The 22,827-nt window shown below is 43.8% G+C and overlaps 1 protein-coding gene across 5 annotated transcripts in view; it reads left to right on the top strand.

The window, feature by feature from the left end:
• The window catches only part of FBXO32 (F-box protein 32), a 65,871-nt gene that overhangs the window by 29,982 nt on the left and 13,062 nt on the right, over positions 1-22,827 (top strand). For 2 of the 5 annotated variants that reach the window (XM_047842015.1, XM_047842010.1), the window contains one exon: positions 416-5,927. In XM_047842015.1, coding sequence (XP_047697971.1) covers positions 416-505 — 90 coding nt within the window. In that variant the 3' untranslated portion in view covers positions 506-5,927. Of the gene's footprint in view, positions 1-415; positions 5,928-13,255; positions 13,861-14,034; positions 14,081-22,827 lie in introns of those variants that run through there. The other 3 variants (XM_047842013.1, XM_047842014.1, XM_047842011.1) reach the window with 3 other exon arrangements.

Raw genomic sequence — 22,827 nt, 5'->3', positions numbered from 1 at the left:
CCCCCAGCCCAGCCCCTAGGAGCCAGCAGCACTGCCAAAGCCGTTCCTACTCCTTTCCTGCTCTTCCCCTCTGCAGCCCCCAGCTGAAGGTGTAGGGAAACTGAGTCAGTGCCTGGGGAAAAAAACTTTCAAAGACATTCATTTCCTCCACCCCCTTACATATATATTTTTTTTATATTTATGTATGTATATTTTATGTGTGTGTATATATATTTTTTTTGCATCCCACCCACCTTCAAATTCTCCCATCTCTTTGGGCATAGGCATACACACACACACAGCTCTCTAGTTTTGCATAACTCACGGCATTCTTGACAGAGGAATGTTGCTGTGAGGTTGGGAAATGACTCACGGTGCTAACAAGCCAGCAGGATGCTTCTGAGAACCTAAACCTACCCATGATGTTCCTTTCCAGGGCACTGACCACCCGTGCACAGCCAATAACCCAGAGAGCTGCTCCGTTTCCCTTTCACCCCAGGACTTTATCAACTTGTTCAAGTTCTGAATCCCAGCACATGACAACACTTCAGACGGGTTCCCCCGGCTGATTGGATTCTTGGGAATACAGAGTTTGGACACTTCATTTGTAAATAGTGTACATTTGAAATGCTGGCTCAAAACTTCTGAGATAAGTCACTGAGAGGATGTTGGAAGGGGAGAGATGCAGTTGCTGGCTGGGAATTTAAGACTATGGACTTCTCATTAGAATCGGTATGGAAAATCAGAAATGCTGTAAATAAATTTTTTCCCTAACTATTTGCCGGCAAGACTATAAGGGCAGGAATTCAGTTTCATCGGTGAAAATGGAATTTCCTTGACGTTCACTGAAACGCCTTTGTAGTTCCCTAGGGATGTGGAAGAAAAGGGCAGAACTCGAATACAAGATAGAACACTCTCTGTTTACAATGTGAAAATTTGCTTAAAGAAAGGAAGAGAAGAAGAAAACTTCATTATATATGAGAAGTCCCCGCGCTTTGGTTTCGATTTTGGGGGGTTTGTTTTAAAAAGGCAAAGGAAGCACCACCCATCTTAACCCGTGTGGGCACAAGGCCTTATCTTGCAAATATATCACACAATAGTCTACCTCGGAAAGTATGCAATGCCCTCTCTGACAAAGCGCATTGTCCAGTAGGCAGTGTCTGTTTTTCTTGGTTTTTCATCACCTGAAAGTGGTTTCAATAGGAAAGGGATACTGGAGGCAATCCTCATCATGCTTGAGACTTCCTTTTTAGGCGAATAAGCACTTCAGAGTTGCCTCTTTTCTAGAACAGCCCCACAGCGCGTATGCCTCTTTCCCTTTCGTGCTGTAGCTCATTCAGGGCAACATAAGGCCAATTAAAAACAGTCCCAGAGGAAGTCCTACCGCAGAAAAGATAGAATTAGTCACCCAATAGCTGTGAAGACTTTCTATTCCTGTTTAACTTCTTGGTTTGTCTGGGCTTCCTGGAATATCTTCACGGATAAGCATATCTGTGGACTGGTCGGAGCCGGAGTGCTGATAAAAGCTTGTAAAACAGGTTTTACATATCAGTTAAACGTGTTTCCAGCTGCTGTTCCTCATGACAGGGGATGAGTTGAGGGGCTTTGTTTTCTTTTTGCCCAACATCAAAATTCAGTCAACCTAAGCTAGCACTTCTTGCAAGGATGACAAGAGAAAGCCTGGAGTTCCAATCACAGGGAACAGAAGTACTATGAGTTCATCCTACACTTGCTACATACCCCTGGGGATCTTGCGAGGCAAATATCAGCAGGTAGCTGTGTAGAGGAAAGGGAATCTCAGGACTTAATGAGTTCATTGTCAAATATTCCTGGGATGGGGTAGGGGATGTTTGGTTTTTTTTACTTTTTATAGAACTTTGCTTTTCTACAACAATGTACATATCTTGGCAGTTGTATTTGCTTCATGCTTTTTTTTTTTCTCTCTCACGCAAATAAAGTTGCCACTCTGCATGGCCTTGGCACATAGGTGAAGCAGAGATAGGAAACTTGCTCACATTCACATTGAAGAACAGGGTATCCTTAGGGGTTGAACCTTGGGGTGACCAGATGAGGGGAGAGATGGTTAAGCACGTACAGAAACGAGGCAAGGGACCGGCCGGTGATGCGAAGTCCCTTCATGCCCATCCGTCAGTGCACAGTCCACGACTCAGCATCCCAAAGAGAAGTCAACCATTAGTCCCCTCACTTTGCAATGCCTGTGTCTACACCCCAGGGTGTCTCCACATTTCTTTTCCTCATCACCCCTGACAGAAGAAAAAATTAAATTGAATTTAAATTCTCCCCACTGTGACAAATATTAAAGAATAAGATTTTGTTGGGTAAGGTTGAGCTTTAGGAACCCCTGTATTACCTGATGGGATTTTTGCTTCCCCTTCCCCCCTGAGTCAGAGTCACATTGAGGATGCAGGGCCTAAGTGGTGAATAAAAAGCTGGCACTTCTATAATTCAGAGACGTGCCCTCAAATGTCTCGGCTTCCTTAAAGATGTGGGGCAGAGCTGGGTTAATTGTTGCTCTAGATGCTGGAACCTTTAGCTCTGACATTTTTAGGTTTAGGCATCCATGGCCTTCCACATCTGCCCATCAACTCATGACCTCTGCCCCTTCGTGCTGATCAGGGAGGTGGAAACTCCTGGGTACCCTCAGGTTTACAGTCCCGGAAATGTTGCCTGCTTTCGACTGTCAGCACAAAACTGCCAAACCAGTCTCATCTGGACTTTGTGCAATGCCCACGATTGCACATCATCTGCCAGGCAGCAAGGCACATCTGTGCAGGATGACTCCTACTGCCAAGCGGTGGGGTTATGGTTTTCTGAGATGTTTACCTTGATGGTGCCTCTGGGCTCTCCCCATCTCTGTTGGCATTTTTGGAGGTGGTGTGAAACAGAGTCAAGGAAAAATTTTAAGGAAGAAAAGAGAAGAAACCAATGCTCTTGGTTCTCTTTCATTGGGAGAGGAGAATAAGAAAGGAAATGGCAGGTGGAGAGGGACGGGGGAAGGAATAGAAATGGCCTATCTTTGATGCTGTGGTTTGTGTGAAGGCATTGGAGAAGAACATAGTGGGTTCAGGGCATCTGTGTTGGCACCACATGGCAGCTGTTAAGCATGGTCAGAGCCTCCCATGTAAGTAAAGTGAGTGAAAAAGAAAATACTTGTTCCCTGGGTACCAATCATCTAGAGAATTTCTATTGGCAAACCCTCTCGGGACAACCTAACCTCAAAACAAAACAAAACAAAACAAAACAAAACAAAACACACAAAGAATCCCTGTCTTCCAAACTACTGGTCTAAAAGCCAGAGGGACAGGACGATGGAAATTGCTGGAAGAAATAGAAAGCTCTCCTCTCTTTGCTGTACCTACCTACTACCCCCGACCCCAACCCTGTGATGTAGAATTTGAAATTGATGTCGACTATGAAGTAATGCGGACTTCCAGAGAAAGAAGGAGTGTGTCCAGGGCAGTGTGAGGAAGTCCACAGGGATGTTCTGTATGATGAGCTGGTCCAACATAAAGGTGTATGAGCAGTGAGCCTAGAGTCTCTTAAGAGTAAGGCACAACGTTTGGGGAAAGAATATGTGAGTGCTCACTTCATAGCAAGATCCGGAAGAAGGTCCAATGACATCTTAAGCCAGGTTGCATTATTAATGCTATTACTCTGAGGAGACAGACCAGTGGCGTGGGAGGGTAAGTGGCATAAAATACGAAGTGAAAAACATCCCCAGGGCATCGGGTATGAGATGACATTTGTTCAGTAATGATCAATTTTATATTGAAGTGGCTGGGAGGAGATACTTGAGATGCGCTGGGTTGACATTGCAGAACACTCAGCAACAGTAGGCCTTCCTTGGGGACATGACTTGGTAAGTTGTGTACTGTGTTACCACCATGATTCTCCGTGGATTCAAAAACTTTGCTCATAAGGAGCCTATGATTAACAGAGGCTCTGTTTTTCTGTTGTTTTCTATGTGGGAGAAGGGAGGGGGCTTAGAGTATCATTTGTCTAAGCAAGTGGAGTGATTCACAAGGTCAATCATTTCAAGACATGTTCAACAATGTATCATTTGTAGCACTCAATACAATGTTTATCATAAAATAGGCACCTGAGTTTATATTTTTCTGCCAGGCTTTAGGGCAATAATGTTTTGCTATGCACTCTATTTTGTGTGAATTTTTTTAAACTGTAATTTTATGTGTGAATTTTTTTTAACTAAACTATATCAAACATATTCTATGTGGACATCTGGGTTTTTTTTTTGTTTTTTGTTTTTATCTGTTTCCAACTCTCTGAGTCTGTGAACCATCGTTCTGACTGGATGCTGGCCTAAAATCCTATTAGTGTTTAAACAGACCTCAGAAACACCCTGAACCTCTAGACAAACGCAAAGCCGTGGCTCTTTGATATATCTTGGGCTCTTGATGTCTTCAGTAAACAAGATCGTAACTCCTTTAAACTCCACGTTTTCTCTAGAGGCTTTCTTCTCTTTTTTTTTAATTTTTTTTTTTTTATTTTTAAGAAGAGTAAACCCTCTGTGGTTTTCCAAAGGAAGGAAACTCCTATCCCAGACTTTAATGCTAGAAGGGAAATGAAAGATGGTGGAGTCTGGCATTCCTTCTGCCTTTCAGCATGAGGTAGTGGGTGCACAATATTCAGGGGACAAGTCTGAGCCCATCTGGTACTCAGTGGTAGACCTGAGTATAAACCTGGGACTTTCTGAGGTCTTTACTTTGTGCCCCCTACCCAGCATCTTTTGCTATGTCTGGAGACACGTGATACCTGACCTGAATCTTCTCAACACCTTCGCCGTGGAAGGCAAGCATGAGAGTCCGGTGTTAGGCATGTGGCCATTATCTTTTCCAAATATTTTAAGCCCCTGGTTCTCTATGGAGAAATTCACATTTCTCCCTGGAGCCACTTAACATTTTTACAAACCTCTGACTCTATTGTGAGGACAGCATTCTAGTGAGTACAACCTGCTCGCCATAAAGTAAGCAGCATGTTCTGACAAATTTACTTTTCCCTGGGTACTTGCATTTTAATTCCAAAAGTGGCCCTTAAGACAGAAAACGGCTGAGCGGCCAGCTTGCTTTCTAGAAACTGAGGTTCTGAAACCAAGCTTGGGAACCAAGCAGATATTTCCTCTCTTAGACTAAGAGGAACATTTAATCCATACCCTCATCTCCCCATCTTCCGGCACCTGGCATGAGATCCAGTGAGCTTCTGTCCCAGTGCAGACCCTCCCACTCTCTGCTAAACCTCATCTTCACTAAGCAAAGAGGGATTATTCCAAGAGGCAGCAAAGAGCGAGGGACCACAGATACTTCTGACTTTGTCTGCTGGACATTTTTCAAAGTGTCTCTGAACTCAGCAAACAAAGCCTCCTGAGAAATCTCTCAAAACTCAGGTCCTGCTCCATTTGTCCAAAAATGGATAGCTGCTCCAAATCTCTGAACTTCTTAAAACTCCATCTGCTACAACATTACTTCTGGAGTCTGAACATGACTTTTTCTGTCTTTGAGTATAGCAATGTTTGTTTAATTAACGATGTACAAGTCTGTTAAACAGAAGGCTCCAAGTACTAGTCTATGCTTGCGAACTCTTGGCACTATCTTTGTTCTACCAAATGCCAATAACCCTGGCTAAAGGGGGTGTATAGTCAAGTCCACATCCTAGTCGAGAAGCTTTACTCCTTTCAATAAAAAAATGCTATAAGGGGTTGAACATTGTAACTAAAAGTATGAGGTTAGACTAATTACATACAAAAAAATGTTTATTTAATATTGTGTGAGCTAAGCCCTCCTGTATAAATTATTTGCACACTTTTCTTGCATGATGAATTGATTTTTTTATAGTTGTTTGTACCAGACGGTGGCATATTTTTGTAAAGATTTTTTTGACACTGAATTGCAATAAATGTTTTTCCAACAACACGCTGGTGCATTTTGGTGCGTGCCAATTCAAGTTGGCTTTCTGAGCACACGGACTACATTTATCTTTTGCCTCGTAAGGCTTATATGCCTTGTCCCAGAAACTTGTTACCGTTGTTGTAAAATTTCTAGGGATATGTAGAAAAATGACCTCCCTGCTGAGTACCAGCCTCAGTCAATAAGACAGAACTGTGCTTAAATGGGATATCTCCACTTACTTGGGTATAACAGAATGATTGGGGACTAGTGAGATGTGAAATCAGTATCAGTTTTTTCATCAACATTTATTGAACAGCTACAATATGCTGGACCCTGTGCGAGGCACTGGGAATAGCATGGTGAACAAGACAGATACAGTCCCTGCCTTCATGGAATTTAGATTCTAGCAGGAAAAACAGACACACACAAAGCAAGTGGGAAAATATTTAATTCATAGTAAGTGCTATAAAGAGAATAAACAAGGGGCACCTGGATGGCTCAGTAGGTTGAGCGTCTGACTTCGGCTCAGATCATGATCTCATGGTCTGTGAGTTCGAGCCCCGCGTCGGGCTCTGTGCTGACAGCTCAGAGCCTGGAGCCTGTTTCAGATTCTGTGTCTCCCTCTCTCTGACCCTCCCCCGTTTATGCTCTGTCTCTCTCTGTCTCAAAAGTAAATAAACGTTAAAAAAAAAAATTAAAAAAAAAAAGAATAAACAAGGGGCTGAGATGCAGAATGTCAAGGGGACCTGCTTTGGACCAGCTGTGCGGGGGGGTGGGGGGTGGGGAGGGGGTCTCTCCAACAAGAGATACTGAAGCTGAGGCCCAGAATGTGAGAAAGAGCCTCCTCCAGAAGAGTGAGGTCATGAGCACTTCAGAAAGAGGGAATGGCTTGTGCAGGGTTCAGATCACGGTCCTGCCACTTACCTGCAGTGTGACCTTGGCCCCCTTGACTCCTCTAGGTCCCAATGTCCTAGACTCCAAAATGGTGAAAATAAATCTATGACTGGGGTTGGGAGGGTTATGTGAACTACCACCAGTAAAATGTGTGGAGCCACACACACATTCAATAAATGCTCATTAAATGTTAACAGTTAACAGTCCCTGAGCGACAAGGGTCTGAGAATTAGGTTGGGAATTGCTCTGCATCTCTCTCTAGTTAGGTGTGATATGCTCGGGTGACCGACATGGTGACTGACTTAATAACACATTTACTCTGGAACACACACTGATCCTGCCACTAACTCTCCATCGGAAAACGACGTAAAAGGTGCATGGGAGTAATCAGAGATTTTTTTTTTTAATGTTTATTTGTTTCTGAAAGAGAGCGAGTAGGGGAGGGGCAGAGACACAGGGAGACAGAGGATCCAAAGCGGGCTCCACGCTGACAGCAGAGAGCCGGATGTGGGGCTCAAACTCATGAACCAACTGGGAGATTGTGACCTGAGCCCAAGTCAGAGGCTCAACAGACTGAGCCACCCAGGCGCCCCGAGAGATTTTTTTTTTTCCTAATTTCCACCAGGATCACAAAAGCTCACCATTCGCAAAATATCCCACACACTCTTTGCTCAGACTACTTACTCCATCCACCTAGAATACTCTTCCCCTGCCTCTGACAGATAAGCATCTATTACCCCTTAGGGCCACCTCCTCCCTAAAGCCTCCCCAACTGAGTAAATCTCACCTCCCATAACCCTTCCCTGCATCTAGACTTTGCTACACTGTAGTCTGACGTGGGGGCTATATCATAGTCCCCAGCACAGTGCAGGGGCTGAATGAATTAACACACACATACATTCACAAAATGCTTTTGGAAGTCTTACTGGCCACATACTTACCCTCCACTCCAGTAAGAATCAGTGTGAGTTGATGGACATAGAACTATTTACAGCTTCTCAGTTACAAATAATGGTAGTTGAAAAAATAACAAATGTAGAGACCTAGTTTTCATTAAGGTTTTTTTTTAAGTTCAACTAAATCTTTACAAGTCTAGTAAATTTTCATACAAAAGAAAAGGGGCTTTTATTACTGTTTGATAAACTCAAGTTGAATAGACCAAAGTCCTTTTACAAAACAAGTCCCAGGGTGCCTGGGTGGCTCAGTTGGCTGAGTGACTGACTTCAGCTCAGGTCATGATTTCGCGGTTCATGAGTTCGAGCCCTGCATCGGGGTCTGTGCTGAGCACTCAGAGCCTGGAGCCTGCTTCAGATTCTGTGTCTCCCTCTCTCTCTGCCCCTCCCCAACTCATGTTCTGTCTCTCTCTGTCTCTCAAAAAATAAACATTAAAAAAGAAATTTTAAAAAAACAAGTTCCTTTCATACACTTAATGAAAATTCCTTTTAACATCTTAAAGCTACAATTACAAATCTAGCACATGTGATATATATATATATATATGCACTTCACATTTTTGCTCAGGTAGGCATCAGCCCTAATAAGTAAAACACTCCCAAGTAAATTAATAAGTTATTACATTTAATAAATTAAGCATAAATATATCTCAAAAACCCTAGCATTGTTAAAACTAGTGAAATCATTATACCTTTCCATTTAAAATCATATCTTATACTAATTACTTATTTTAAATGGAAATCATAGGACTACTAAGGTAGGCAGAATAATGAATCCCCAAAGATGTCCACATCCTAATCCCCAGAACCTGTGAATATGTTACATGGCAAGGGAGAATTTGCAGGTGTGATTAAGGTAAGTGCTTTGAGATGGAGATTCTCCAGGACCACCTGGGTGGGCCCAGTCACAAGGGTCCTTAAAAGTGGAAAAAAGAGAAGAGCACTAGAGGACAGAGTGATGTGATGTACAAAGGGCCCTCCCACCATTGCTGGCTTTGAAGATGGAGAATGGGGGCCATGAGCCAAGGAATGAGAGCACTGTGTATCATCAAGGAAAGGCTAGGAAATTATTCTCCCCCAGAGCTTGCAGAAAGGAACACAGCCCTACCAACACCTTGAACTTAGCCCAGTGAGATCTGTGTCACACTTCTAAAATTCTGATGGATCTGCATTGTTTAAACCACTCAGTTTGTGGTGATTTGTGACAGCACTAACAGGAACTAACATAGTTAATCTGACAGATTTGCCAGCACGTACAGCAGCCCGCCCTACAAAGCTATCAGTTACAGGGCGCCTGGGAGGCTCAGTCGGTTAAGCGCCCAACTTCGGCTCAGGTCACGATTTCATGGTTTGTGGGTTTGAGCCACCCCCCCCCCTCCCACTGTCGGGCTTTGCATTGACAGCGTGGACCTTGCTTCTGATTCTCTGTCTCCCTCTCTCTGCCCATCCTCTGTGCGCGCTCTCTCTCTCTCTCAAAAATAAACATTAAAAAAAATTTTTAACTCTATAAAATAAAAAAAGCTATCAGTTCTGACCCTTCTGTGGCATGTCCCCCACCCCAAGCTGAGTGAAGGTCTTTCTGCAAATGAAAGGCACAGCTGTCTTTATAGCCTAATTCAGCAGCAAGAGTTATGTTGACTGCCCAGGTATATGACCTTCAAAGCCAAACAGGAGAGTTCTGCCTGTCAGTGTAGTAGGCGTAAAGTTGTCTCCTGCCCGTCTTACACAGGCTTAATTGAGGTTAACACCAATCACATTCCTGCCCAAGAAACAACACAGACGATCAGCCTTTCAAAGTCTCTCCAATAAGCAATGTTTATGAAGCAGCAGTGTCCCGGCACTAGAGCAGTCATTCAGAAGTATGAGCCCCACCCTTGCCTTCAAGAACTTTTACAGATCTGGTCGGGGGCCTAGGTGGGGCAAGAGAATGTACATCGACTACAACGCAAGATCCAAAGTTGCAGGTGCCCCGAGCGAGGTACAAAGCACCAGAGGAATTCAGAGGGGAGGAAGGGAGTTCATGCTTCTGAAAAGGAACAATGTGGGAGAAGACAAAAGCCCAGAACATACTCCTCCTGAATCTGGAAGCCAGGGGCTGTGGCTTAAAAGCCAGAGACCAAGACTTACCACCCCAGTCTGTTTGGTGGTGCCAATCGGTTTTTTGAAGAAAACACTGAAGGGGGGGCAGATTTCCCTTTTGAGGGGAACTGAAGAAGCTCTTGGTGTTCCCCGGGGGTCCCAGCGCCTGAGCCTTGTTGTTCTCAGAAATTAACAAAAGCTCAGTGAACTCCAGGTTGCTTCAAAGAACTCAGTGATGATCAATTCTGAGTCCACTTGACTAACCCATGGCACTCACTTGTTAGGTCAAACACCAATGTAGACTTTGCTGTGAAGGGAGTTTCTAGGTACGATTAACATTTAAATCAGCAGACCTCGAATAAAACAGATTAACCTCCTTGATGTAGGTGGGCCTTAGCCAGTTGGTGAAGGTCGTAAGAGAAAAAGGCTCATGTCCCCCATCCCAGAAAGAAGGAATTCTCTCTCCAGACTGCCTTCAGGCACAAGACTGCAACATAGGCTCTTCTCTTCTCTGAAAGTCTGTCGACTTTCCTCGCCAATTACAACCTTGTCCGCTCCACAATTGTGTGAGCCAATTCCTTTAAGTAAAGATAGCTAGCGAGCTAGCTAGCTAAATGATAGATAGATAGATAGATAGATAGAAGATAGATTTTAAAGAATAAAATATATGTATATCTATATAGAGCTAGAGAGACAGAGAGAGAGAGACAGAGAGAGACAGAGATGCATCCTATTGGTTCTGTTTCTCTGGAGAGCCCTGACTAATACAAGCTCCTAGAAAGAGAACAAGGGTGAGGAAAGTCTTACAGGAAGGCTTCAGAGGGCAGGAGGGAAAGGGAGAAAAACCAGAGATCGGAATCTAGTGGCTGAAGAGGCTGTCAGCCAATTACCACATCCTGAGAAATCCTATCTGGCAGATGCCAAAGAGGGCAGCAAAATAGTCCCTCTTACCCTACATAAAAGTGATGGCTCCCCTTTCTTTGTACTTTTTAAACGTTCAATTGTTTCAATTATATTTTTTTTTATGAAAGAAATGGGACCCTTTCCATATCAGCTAGCACCCAGTTGACCTGTCAGCTAACTTTATTTTTTTCAAGCTTTAATTTAAATTCCAGTTGGTTAATATATAGTGTAATATTAATTTCAGATGTACAATATAGTGATTCAACACTTCCATACATCACCCGGTGCTCATCACAAGTGCACTCCTTAATCCCCATCGCCTATTTAATACCCCCACCCACCCCTCTCTGGTAACCATCAGTTTGTTCTCTATCATTAAGAGTGTGTTTCTTGGTTTGCCTCCCCTATTTCTTTTTTTTCCCTTTGCTTGTTTGTTTTTGTTTCTTAAATTCCACATGAGCGAAGTCATATGGTATTTGTCTTTCTCTGACTTTTTTCACTTAGCATAAAATGCTCTCTATGTCGTGGCAAATGGCAAGATGTCATCTTTTTCATGGATGGGTAATATTCCAACCACACACACAAGCGCGTGCACGCACACGCACACACACATCTTCTTTATCTGTTCATCAATTGATGGAGACACTTGGGCTGTTTCCATAATTTGGCTATTGTAGATAATGCTACTATAAACATTGGGGTGCATATATCCCTCTGAATTAGTGTTTTTCTGTTCTTTAGGTAAATACTTAATAGTACACTTGCTAGATCATAGGGTAGTTCTATTTTTAACATTTTGAGAAAGCTTCATACTGTTTTCAACAGTAGCTGCACCAACTACATTCCCAACAACAGTGCATAAGGGTTCCCCTTTCTCCACACCCTCACCAACACCTATTGTTTCTTATGTTGTTGATTTTTGCCATTCCTGTGACAGGTGTGAGGTGATAGGGGTTTTTTTTTTTAATTAATTAATTAATTAATTTTGAGAGAGAGAGAGAAAGAGAGTGCATGAGAGTGCAAGCAGGGGAAAGGCAGAGAGAGAGGGGGAGAGAAGATCCTAAGCAGGCTCCATGCTGTCTGCACAGAGCCCAACACAGGGCTCAATCTCACGAACCATAAGATCATGACTCGAGCGAAAGTGGGACGCTCCGACGTTACTGACTGAGCCACTCAAGCGGCTCCCATCAGTAAGCATTTTTAAAACAAACCCAATATATGTGTACTTATTAAGTACAGGCAGGCATTGTTATCATTAACATTTCAAGCATAATGAAGTCTTAGGGGGACAGTCATCATTAGTAATGATGGATATAAATCCACATTTCAAATAGTTGTGACCACTTCGAACGTTCTAGTCAATTTTTGGTCAGATTTCGTTCGATTATCATTGTTTACACCTGATACTGCAGCCAGTGAAGAGGCCCTCCTAGGAAGGGCCATGTTAATGCTGACATTTTCTTGTTCCTTTATGTATGCAATCACAGTATCTTCACTCTGCTGTTCCTTTGCAAGAACCACCTTAAAGCATGTGTCCATTTTGTGAGGTTTGATTTCAAACTAGATACTATAATCCACGAATCCAGTTAGCCAGGCAGTCAGAAGTTGCAGTATGTCACAATACACCGAAAACAAAGCACTGACTGGCCTCCACTTTGCACTGGGGCCAAGGCACCTTGGGTACGGACATGACACCTGATGTCTGATCGGTGGGCAGAGAGAACCAGTATCAATCTGGATATTAAATATTTGTAAAGCTTTTGTGCTGGTTGCTCTGTGTGTCCCCAGAGATCCATGCCCAGCTCTGTGCCCCGGGGGGCTGAACGAAAAGGGTTGCATCCGCGCACCTGGGTGGCTCAGTCGGTTGAGCGTCTGACTTCGACTCAGGTCATGATCTCGCGGTCTGTGAGTTCGAGCCCCGTGTCAGGCTCTGCAGAGCCTGGAGCCTGTTTCGGATTCTGTGTCTCCCTCTCTCTCTCTCTGCCCCTCCCCCGCTCATTCTCTCTCTCTCTCTCTCTCTCTCTCTCTCTCTCTCTCTCTCTCTCTCTGTCAAAAATAAACATTAAAACATTTTTTTCTAAACAAAAGGGCTGCATCCCCCAGATTCTACTGCCTGGTTGGATTGGTGTGTGTTTGGGTTTGCCCAATGAGAGCTGCTGACGGAGGACAGAGAACAGAGAGAGGGAGAGTTTGGGGTCTTTCTTACCACCTCCCTCCTGGCTGGCCCACTAGTCTCTCACAAGGGCGATATCCTCCCTCCACATAAAGCCTCCCCATGGCTCTGGCTCTCAAGGGCCTCCTCTCCAAGCCTGGGAGAAGTAATTCTTGTTGCTCACCTCTGGGGGCCTCAGCACCTTTGTGCTCCCTTAACCCTGCCCACACCTCTCCAAGCAGTCCCTTTGCTAATGTCCCTTCATTGGAACTACATAAGGAGATCATTTCCCATCCAAAACCACTGATCACTGCTTTATTTCTTCCTCTTTAATAAAGAAATCAACATAACTTTTCATTTTTTCCTTCCAGCACCTCACTTCAGAGACCACCAGTTTAAACAGCTATTCTGAAGATTAAGCCAAATAATTTTCCTGACCAGTGTGAGTATAAACCTTAGATTTCCCATTTCTCCCATTGCTCTTTGGGGAAAAGTTCTTGCTCGAGCCACTGAAGGCCTGCCAAAAAGGGCTGGGCTCACAGACTGACCCCTGGATAGATAGCCACCCTGCAGACCTTGCTGGCTTCTACTCAGGGTGCTGTCCTACCAGGCTGAAACTGCGGGAAGCCATTCCAGCTCTCTGACTCAGTCTCTTCATCTGTAACATGAAGGTATGTTGGATCAGCCACTCTCTAGGTCCTTTTTAGCTCAAATGTCCTTTTGTGATTTTAGGAAGTCATAAAGAAGTTCAGATGAAACTATGTTATTTGGTATTTTTGTTTTCTTTTTTGTTTTTCTTTTTCAACACCACAGCACACATACACCCTCCTTTGGTTAAAGTGTTTCTTGGGTGAAAATCCTTTAAATTTTATAAACCCCTAAGTGACAAGAAATAAGAAAGCCCAGACGTATTATCAATAATAAATTAAATCCAGGGTGCCTGAGTGGCTCAGTCAGTCAAGCATCTCACTTCAGCTCAGGTCACGATCTCACAGTTTGTGAGTTCGAGCCCTACCTCGGGCTCTATGCTGACAGTGCAGAGCCTAGAGCCTGCTTCGGATTCTGTGTCTCCCTCTCACTCTGTCCCTTCCCCATTCACGCACTGTCTGTCTCTCTCAAAAATAAGTAAACATGAAGAAAAAATTTTTAGGTGGCTCGTCGGTTAAGTGTCGGACTTTGGCTCAGGTCATGATCTCACAGTTCATGGATTCGAGCCCTGCATCGGACTCTGTGCTGACAGCTTGGAGCCTGGAACCTGGAGCCTGCTTCGGATTCTGTGTCTCCCTCTCTCTCTGCCCCTCCCCTGCTCACACTCTGTCTCTTACTCTCAAAGATAGATAAAACATTAAAAATTTTTTTTTAATTTTTCTAATAATAATAAACTGAATCCTATGTTTTCAAATACATTATTCTTTTTTAATTGTCATGGCACCCCTGTAAGGTATATGCTAGTATCATCCCACTTCATAAATGTGGAAACTGAGGAGGCTCGGACAAATTAAATGATCTGTCCAAGATCACACGGTGCGGTGTGCTAGAGCTGGCTCATGAGAGCTGAGCTGCATGTGTTCGTCTCTTTCCAACTCCACATTCATTGGCATGTTAGTAACTTAAAATCGGCCTAGTGACACCACAGAAATCAGAAAGAGCTACGAATCAGAGCTGCTGCTGCTGCTTCCTCTCCCCTCCTCCTCCTCGACCTCCCCCTCCTCCTTCTACAGAGCTGATTCTTAAACATTTACCATCATACGATGGTACTGTGTGACCATCGTATGATGGTAAATGCATAAGAAACCACAGACCTACAGTTTAAACTCAAATCTGTCTCATCCTAAACCCAGGGTGCTTTTTACGACACTACAGCTGTCTTCCCTGAGCAGCACCTGATACAGTGACTTGGGAAAAGTCATTAAGAAACACATGCTTCGGGGCGCCTGGGTGGCGCAGTCGGTTAAGCGTCCGACTTCAGCCAGGTGACGATCTCGCGGTCTGGGAGTTCGAGCCCCGCGTCGGGCTCTGGGCTGATGACTCGGAGCCTGGAGCCTGTTTCTGATTCTGTGTCTCCCTCTCTCTCTGCCCCTCCCCCGTTCATGCTCTGTCTCTCTCTGTCCCAAAAATAAATAAACGTTGAAAAAAAAATTTTTTTTTAATTAAAAAAAAAAGAAACACATGTTTCCTGTACCAGATTGCCCAGAGGTCTCCAGAATAAATTTTCATTAGCCTTGCCACTCAAATGGGCTTTCTATTAGATGAAGACTTGCCAACAAATAACTCCGAAAGAATTTTTGGCTTGTGCTAATAGCCCTGACTCCGGTAGATGGGAGTAGATTATACACAGAGCACGGCTTTGTTTCCATTCCCTCATATGTGTGAGCACAATACTCTCTTCTCTCCTAGTTAGGACGGTCCCCCTTTCTAGGTCGGGCTTCACAACCAGGAAATGCATTGACATGACTGAGATTTTAACTTGAGTCAAAACAAAGGACAGAGAGGAGAAACCTTGAATTCAGGCAAGCTAAAGCCATGAACTTCACAGATTTAAAGACATTAACCCTGACAGAGACCTCAAGAGGTGATCTGATCCAGCTTCTATCAATTTTCCTATAAGCACTCCCCATTTCACTGAGACAACTGAGACCTAGGAATGTTCAGTATCTGCCCCCAGAACAACAATTTGTAATTTGATAATTACTATAACAGGATATTGAGTGGGGTTTCCCTTGCCCCAGAATGTTGCTTTTGTTTTTTCCCATTGTGTGTTGATTTTAACTAGTTCCACTAACATAGATCACCTCATTTCCTAGTTCTGGGGACATCTGTGTCTTTGAAATACTTTTAACGTGCCACATTCCTAAGCTCAAAAATTGCCTGCGTATATAATTTGGAAGAACTTCCAATTACTCTTTCATTTCTGAAGACATATAACTCACAAAGTCATAGCTTCAGGCACGAAGAGAAAAGAGAATGACATACATTGACTTTATGGTCTGTTTCATAGAACCACTTACGAAATAAAGTGTTACGTCTCTTAAGTTATCTCTGGAAGATTTTTTAAGTTTGGAAATGCCCCTAGTTTTGTTTTCGGTTTTGTTCCAGCTTTATTGAGATGTGATGGGACATATAACGTGTAAGTTTAAGGTATACAACTTGATGACTGGATATACACATATACTGTAAAATGATTACCACAATGTTAAGGCTACTTAACATTTCTATCAACTCACATAATTACTGTGTATGTGTGTGTGTTGAGAATATTTAGGATCTCTAAGATTCTCTAAGATTCTAAGATACTCTTTAGGATTCTCTTAGCAATTTTCAAATATATAATATACTATTGTTAACTACAGTCAGCATGCTATACATACATACGTCTCATACATACATATTCATCTTATAACTGGACATTTGTACCCTTTGACTAATAGCTCCCCATTTCCCTTGCCCCACGGCTCTGGCAACCAGCATTCTAGCCTCTGTTTATATGAGTTCAGCTTTTTCAGATTCCACATCTAGGTGAAATCATACAGTATTTGCCTTTCTCTGCCTGACGTATTTCATTCGGCATAATGCCCTCAAGTTTCAACCATGTTGTCACCAATGACAGGACCTCCTTTTTCATGTCTGAATAACATTCAATCACATGTATATATACACCACGTTATATATATGTACATACACACACACACACATCTACTGTATCCATCCACCAGTGCATGTTCAGTTTGCTTCCGCATCTTGACTACTGTGAACAATGCTGCAATGACGTCCCAGAACTTTGGATAAAACCCAATGCAGAGGAGAAGTGGCACTGAGTATCCTGACATTCTAATCCAACAGTGGGAGCCAGCTACCTCCCTGCAGGGCTTATGGAAAGGCCAGAATCTACCCTCCATCCCCTGAATCAATATAAAACAAGGAGTAAGAGGGAGGAGTTCAGGCAGGAAGGGAGGACTGTTCATGGAAAGAGCCTGTCTCCTCCTGGGAGTCACAGCAGGGACTCTAAGAGAATTACTCATAAAGCCCAGGAGTTCCAGCCATGTGGAATACTGGCATTTCATTCCCCTATGGATGGCTGCTTGGGCAACAGGCTTGCAAATGTTGCCTGGGGCTAAGGAAAGGGGCCCAGGAGAGGACACTGGTCTGTGAGACAGAGTGGCATCAAGGCAGCTTGCACTATGCCCAGGGGCATGCCAGGGTGTGCAAGTTTTCCTTGGGTCGACTGGACACTAAGAAGGTAACTAGGCTCGAGCCACTTTTCCTGCATCTCATTAAGAGCGTGCCCCTCAGGTAAGTGGCCCCAGTAGCCACCGAAGGGGGTGAGGACCAAAGCAAAGTCGGGGGAAGAGGTTTTGCTGCAGCCAGGTCTCCACGCAGGGAAGTGTGTGGGGAGAGTCCCCAAGGGGGCCTTGGAAAGACTTGCTCCCACAGTCCACAGGAGAGCTGGCTTGAGAACCTGTCCCCGAGGGAACTGACCACAAACTGGTTAGCTAGAAAAGCAGCAACCCATGGGGAGAGGGTGGATACCTCTTCTTGGACTCTGTAAGGAAGAGCCTCTGCCCCCTCCCCATTCCCACCCTCCCACGCCCACCTCCCCCCCACCACACCTAAGCTCCAGAAAGAGGGACAGCCACGAGGAAACCAGCGGCCACGGCAGCCACCACCTCCTTCTGCCCTAGCAGGGTAGACAAGAGAACTCACATCTGGGAGAGACACTATACAGTTAACCAGACTGAGGCTCACACACTGGCATGAGACTGCTAATAACCAGCAGGAGCTGGAAACCTGCAGGACTTGGCTTGAAGGTCACCAAGGGAGACATTCCCATGAAGCCTCAGGAAGAGGTTGGGAGCCAATATTGAAAAAAAAAAAATCTTTTCATGGTGATACCCTCGAATGAGACCTCCGTGAAGCCAGTTCCAATTTACTCAATATTATTTACCTACTGTGTGCCTGGTCCTAGGTCTATCAAGTCAGAAAAGACAGCTGGAGTCATCCTGTTTCAGGAGCCCACATGTTTATGGGGGAGACTGAGATGTATGAACCAATAATTTTAGTATTCTACGATCAGGTATACATGGGGTTCAGCAGACACACAATAATACTTATATCAAATAGACTTTTCTATGTCTCAATGTCCTCATCCATAAAATGGGAATAACAATAGCACCTACCTCATAGGATGGTTGGTTGGATTGTGGATTAAATGAGCTATTGTAGGTAGAACAGCAGCTGGCACAGTAAACCGAACACATGTTAGGGTCCAATGTCGTAGTTATTACTGTTATTTTATGTTGAAAGGCAAGGCACGGTTCCAAGCCCCCTAAATGCTTAATCCCAACAATTCTTATGAAATAGGTACTATTTATTATTCCCATTTTACAGAAGACAGAACTGAGGTACAAGAAGGATAAGCAGGTTGCCCGAGGACACACAGTAGAGCTGGGATTCAAACTTAGGCTGTCCACATCCAGGGCCTGCGCTCACCATGTAGCTCAGGGGTTTAGGGTGGCCAGTTTTGTTGGGTACTTCCGGGAACAGAAAGGCTAAAGTAGTTTTTCCAAAACAGTGACCGATAAAACACAGTCCTAAAATAACTGGCAACAAAGAAGTCTGTGGCTCTGCCTGAACTTAAAACAAAACAAAACAAAACACCATTTGCATGGATTCTTCAATCCTGTTTCAAGTTACAAAAGGCAATAATTCATGCTGGGGTCCCGGGCATGCAGGTACAAGCTCCCCAGCCAGTATGACTGGGCCCACCCTGGCATGTTGATCCTTCGACCCTGCAGAAAGCTACATCCTGCCCCTCTGCCGGGTGCCCTGATTGATGTGGATGCCAGGCCCTCCAAAGGGGAATTTCAAGCCCTCGAAGTATAGCCTGGGCAAGCAATGCCTGCTCTTTGTGTTTATCTAACCATCCCAGCTCCAAAACAAGGGATGCTGATACTCTATAATTACAGGCGGGTAGCCTGTCGCTGGGGAGAGAAAAACAGGGATAATAGCTCCATCTGCCTGTGGAATCTAAATTCTCTCTAGAAGCCCAAGAAAGCTCCTGGAAAAGGACACAGGAGGCCAGATCCCCTAGCACCGCCGTTCAAAACATCCATTTTTATTAAATAAACAGAATCTGGCTGCTTCTAAACTGAGTGTGACTGTGGCCTTGCAAATGACATCATCACATCTGGGTAGTATTTTGTTAAATTGAAAGCTCCTTTAAGCTCCCAATCCCATAAATTCCCCCTAAACATGTTCCTTAATCGAGAACAGCAAGAGTTGAACTTGAGAAGCATAAGACATGCTCATTAATCCATACCATGTATCAAGATTCCAGATATCAAAATCTTGCTTCTCTTTTACACACTAATAAATTGTGAGCTGGTGTTCGGTGTTCCCGTGCGGAGTTGGTGGTCTCAGCTTTTAATTCTACGGCATTTCATCAATTCTAAGATGAACGCCCTTTTCATTCTTAGTATCTTTGAATTCAAGCTACATCATATAACCCATGGCGTCTTAGAGTCAATGAAGCAGACTCATGATTGGACCTCAACGTACCCCATCAATTCTATTCTTCAATCTCTCCCTGATGGCCCCCCTCCTTCTCCACTGCCTCCCCTAACTAGAGCTGTCAGCATCGCTTGCCTGGAAGTCTGCAAGAGGTACTTAACCTGTCTCCCCATCTCCAGCCTGAACCCCTTCAACACATTTATCTTGCTGCTTCTAGAACGCATATCTAATCCTACTTAATTGTTGGATCTGGGTGATAGATAAATGAAGACCCTTTCCACTATTTCTTCTATTTTGGGCAGGTGTCTTGGTCTCAGGCTGCCATAACACGATACCCTAGAGTGAGACCTTAAACAATAGAAATTCGTTTTTCCACAGGTCTGGCGGCTGGAAAGTCCAAGATCAAGGTCTGGCAGTGTCTGGTTTCTGGTGAGAGCTCTCTTCCGGACTTGCAGACAGCGGTCTTCTCACCACGGCCTCACGTGGCAGACACCTGACCTCATTTAATCTGAATTTCCTCCTGTCTCCAAATACAGTTGCACTGGAGGGGTTAAGGCTTCGACATACGAACTGCAGGGGGACACAATTCAGTCCACAGCAGTAGGTTTGAAAATATACATAATAAAACTTGTAACACAACAGTGAGGATGCCCCAGGCTATTAACAAAAGCAAACTCTGTGTTGGGGCCATAGGGAGCCTGATTTGGATGGACATAGAAGAGAGCCATGAAAGGGGACTTTCATCCATTTTGTTTGTCTGGTTTTCGTTTCTTTCATTCATCAGTTAAAATTTTATTTTTGAAAATAAATTCTATTTTTTATTTTTATTTATTTATTTTTATTTTATTTTTTTAAATTTTATTTAAATCCAAATCAGTTAACATATAGTGTAATAATGGTTTCAGGACTAGAATTTAGTGATTCATCCCTTACATGTAACACCCAGTGCTCATCCCAACAAGTGCCCTCCTTAATGCCCATCCCCCATTTAGCCCATCCCCCCCCCCCACCTCCCCTCCAGCAACCCTCAGTTTGTTCTCAGTATTTAAGAGTCTCTTATGGTTTGCTTCTCTCTCTGCTTTGATCTTATTTTTCTTTCCCTTCCCTTATGTTCATCTGTTTTGTTTCTTAAATTCCACATATGAGTGAAATCATAGGATAGTTGTCTTTCTCTGGGGTCTTTCACCCTTCAACTGTAAAATAATCTGGGTTGTTTGTAAGTTTGGCAAGAGTTACTTTTGTCATTTTTATAACAATTTTTCAAATCACTTCAAGGCATCTCTTTTTTTTTTTAAGTTTATTTATTTTGAGAGAGAGAGAGAGAGAGAGAGAGAGAGAGAGAGAGAATGAGCAGGGAAGGGGCAGAGACAGACGGAGATAAAGAGAATCCCAAGGAGGCTCCACGCTGTCAGTGCAGAGCCTGATGAGGGGCTCAAACTCATGAATTGTGAGATCATGACGTGAGCCAAAACGAAGAGTCGGATGCTTAACTGATGGAGCCACGCAGGTGCCCCAAGGCATCTCTTTAATACTGGCCTAACACTCAAGCTCACTGTCATGGCCAGCACAAAGCCTCCCCAAAGCCTCATCAAAAGCCTTAGGCAAACATCCTTTGCTCCAGTTCCTCCAAACCCCATGCGGTTCCTGGAACTAGCCAGCCACCAGCCTCATGCCTCTGTTGCATGCACTGTTCCTGCTCTCTAGAATGCCATTGCCTGCCTTGTAAACTCCTACTCTCCCTACAAAGCCCAGCTCAAATGCTACCTCTTCTGTAAAGATTTCTTTGAGCATCACCACCCCCCCATACACACGATTCCTGAGACACTATGCTCATGATTCCATCGTAACACTGATCTTGCTGTATTATAATTATTTGTCCGCAGAACTATCCCTCCAAACAGATTAAAGCCTTGAAAATCCATATTATAATTCATTTGTTTTTGTATCCATAGTGTCTAATTCAGTGGCTGCCACATCTTGGTGCTTCATTTTATATACACACAGTGTGACTAATATTAATGAAACAGACTTCCTGTTCATAAAACTGCTTGGTGAATTTAATTCCAGTCACAATCCAGGTGACTGGAAGTAGAACTGAGCAAGCTTTGAAGAAGGTAATTTGAAACTAAAAAAAGTTTAGAAGAGACTCATAAATATGGAGAACAAACTGAGGGTCACGGGAAGGATCGTGGGAGGGGGGATGGGCTAAATGGGTAAGGGGCACTAAGGAATCTACTCCTGAATTCATTGTTGCACTATATGCTAACTAATTTGGATGTAAATTTTTAAAAATTAAAAATGAAACAAGTTAAACTAAAAAAAGTTTGCTTTTACACAATTTATAACTAAGTCTGTAGTCTTCTTGCCCTAAAAAATAATCTAACGCGAAGGTACCTTGTGCTCCTGATAATCTCTGGGAGCACATTTTAAAAAGAAAACAGATGGGGCACCTGGGTGGCTCAGCTAGTTAAGCGGCCAACTTCGGATCAGGTCATGATCTTGTGGTTTGTGAGTTCAACCCCATGTCAGGCTCTGTGCTGACAGCTCAGAGCCTGGAGTCTGCTTCAGATTCTGTGTCTCCCCCTCTCTCTGTCACTCCCATGCTCATGCTCTGTCTCTGTCTCTCAATAATAAATAAACGTTAAAAAAAATTTTCTAAAGAAAACAGATCAGTGTTCTCACCCAGGCATACTAAATGAGAATTTCCAAGGATAGAATCCCCAAATCCGTAAAATCTTAAAACATCCCTGGGAATGCTGATGTAATCAGTCCCAGGAAAGAAGTTGGGGACCTCTATTTTAGGGAAAAATACAAAAAAGTTTAGGTCAATTCATTCATGATACTGTGATATCAGTACTGTGTTTTGGTCTTGTATTTACAGTAAATGATGGACTAACTTTAATGTATAATTTACTTTGAGAACTTGCTGCATCACACTGAGGGGTGAATTAGATTATTAGAAACAGGTGCACTGACATCATTTATCTGCACTATAAAAATATGAGGAAAACCCATAGAAGTTAGAAGGCTATGTTAGAGAGAACTCGTGAAAGCGGAGGCCCAGGTAAGTGAGGGAACCACTCCAAACTTCCCACTTTGTTATAAGCTCCAGATAAGGGGCAAACCACTCAAACCACACCAGTCTGGGTATTTTCCATTTGCTGCTCCAGATCTACCCTTCTCCATCCTCTTTGTCACCTGAGAGGCTGACCCATGTGAACTGCATCTGTGGGTCCCCTGCCTGCAGCTCTGGTTAGATAAGCCCAGTGAAAGAAAGACAGAAAGATCTGGGGGGTGGGGCAGGGTGAAAGCAGAGTACTTATTCTCTCTGGCCCCTCCCCACCAGGCCACGGGCTAGCTGCCTACCCCTCCTGAAGGCCACAGGGCTGTCAGGTGACCCTCTCCAGTAGCTTTCTCCCTGCATCTGGTCACGCCT

Source organism: Prionailurus viverrinus, chromosome F2 (assembly GCF_022837055.1).
Source record: "Prionailurus viverrinus isolate Anna chromosome F2, UM_Priviv_1.0, whole genome shotgun sequence".
NCBI lineage: Eukaryota > Metazoa > Chordata > Mammalia > Carnivora > Felidae > Prionailurus > Prionailurus viverrinus.
The sequence above is the reverse complement of the archived record's forward strand: the minus strand, read 5'-3'. Positions and strand labels throughout refer to the sequence as shown.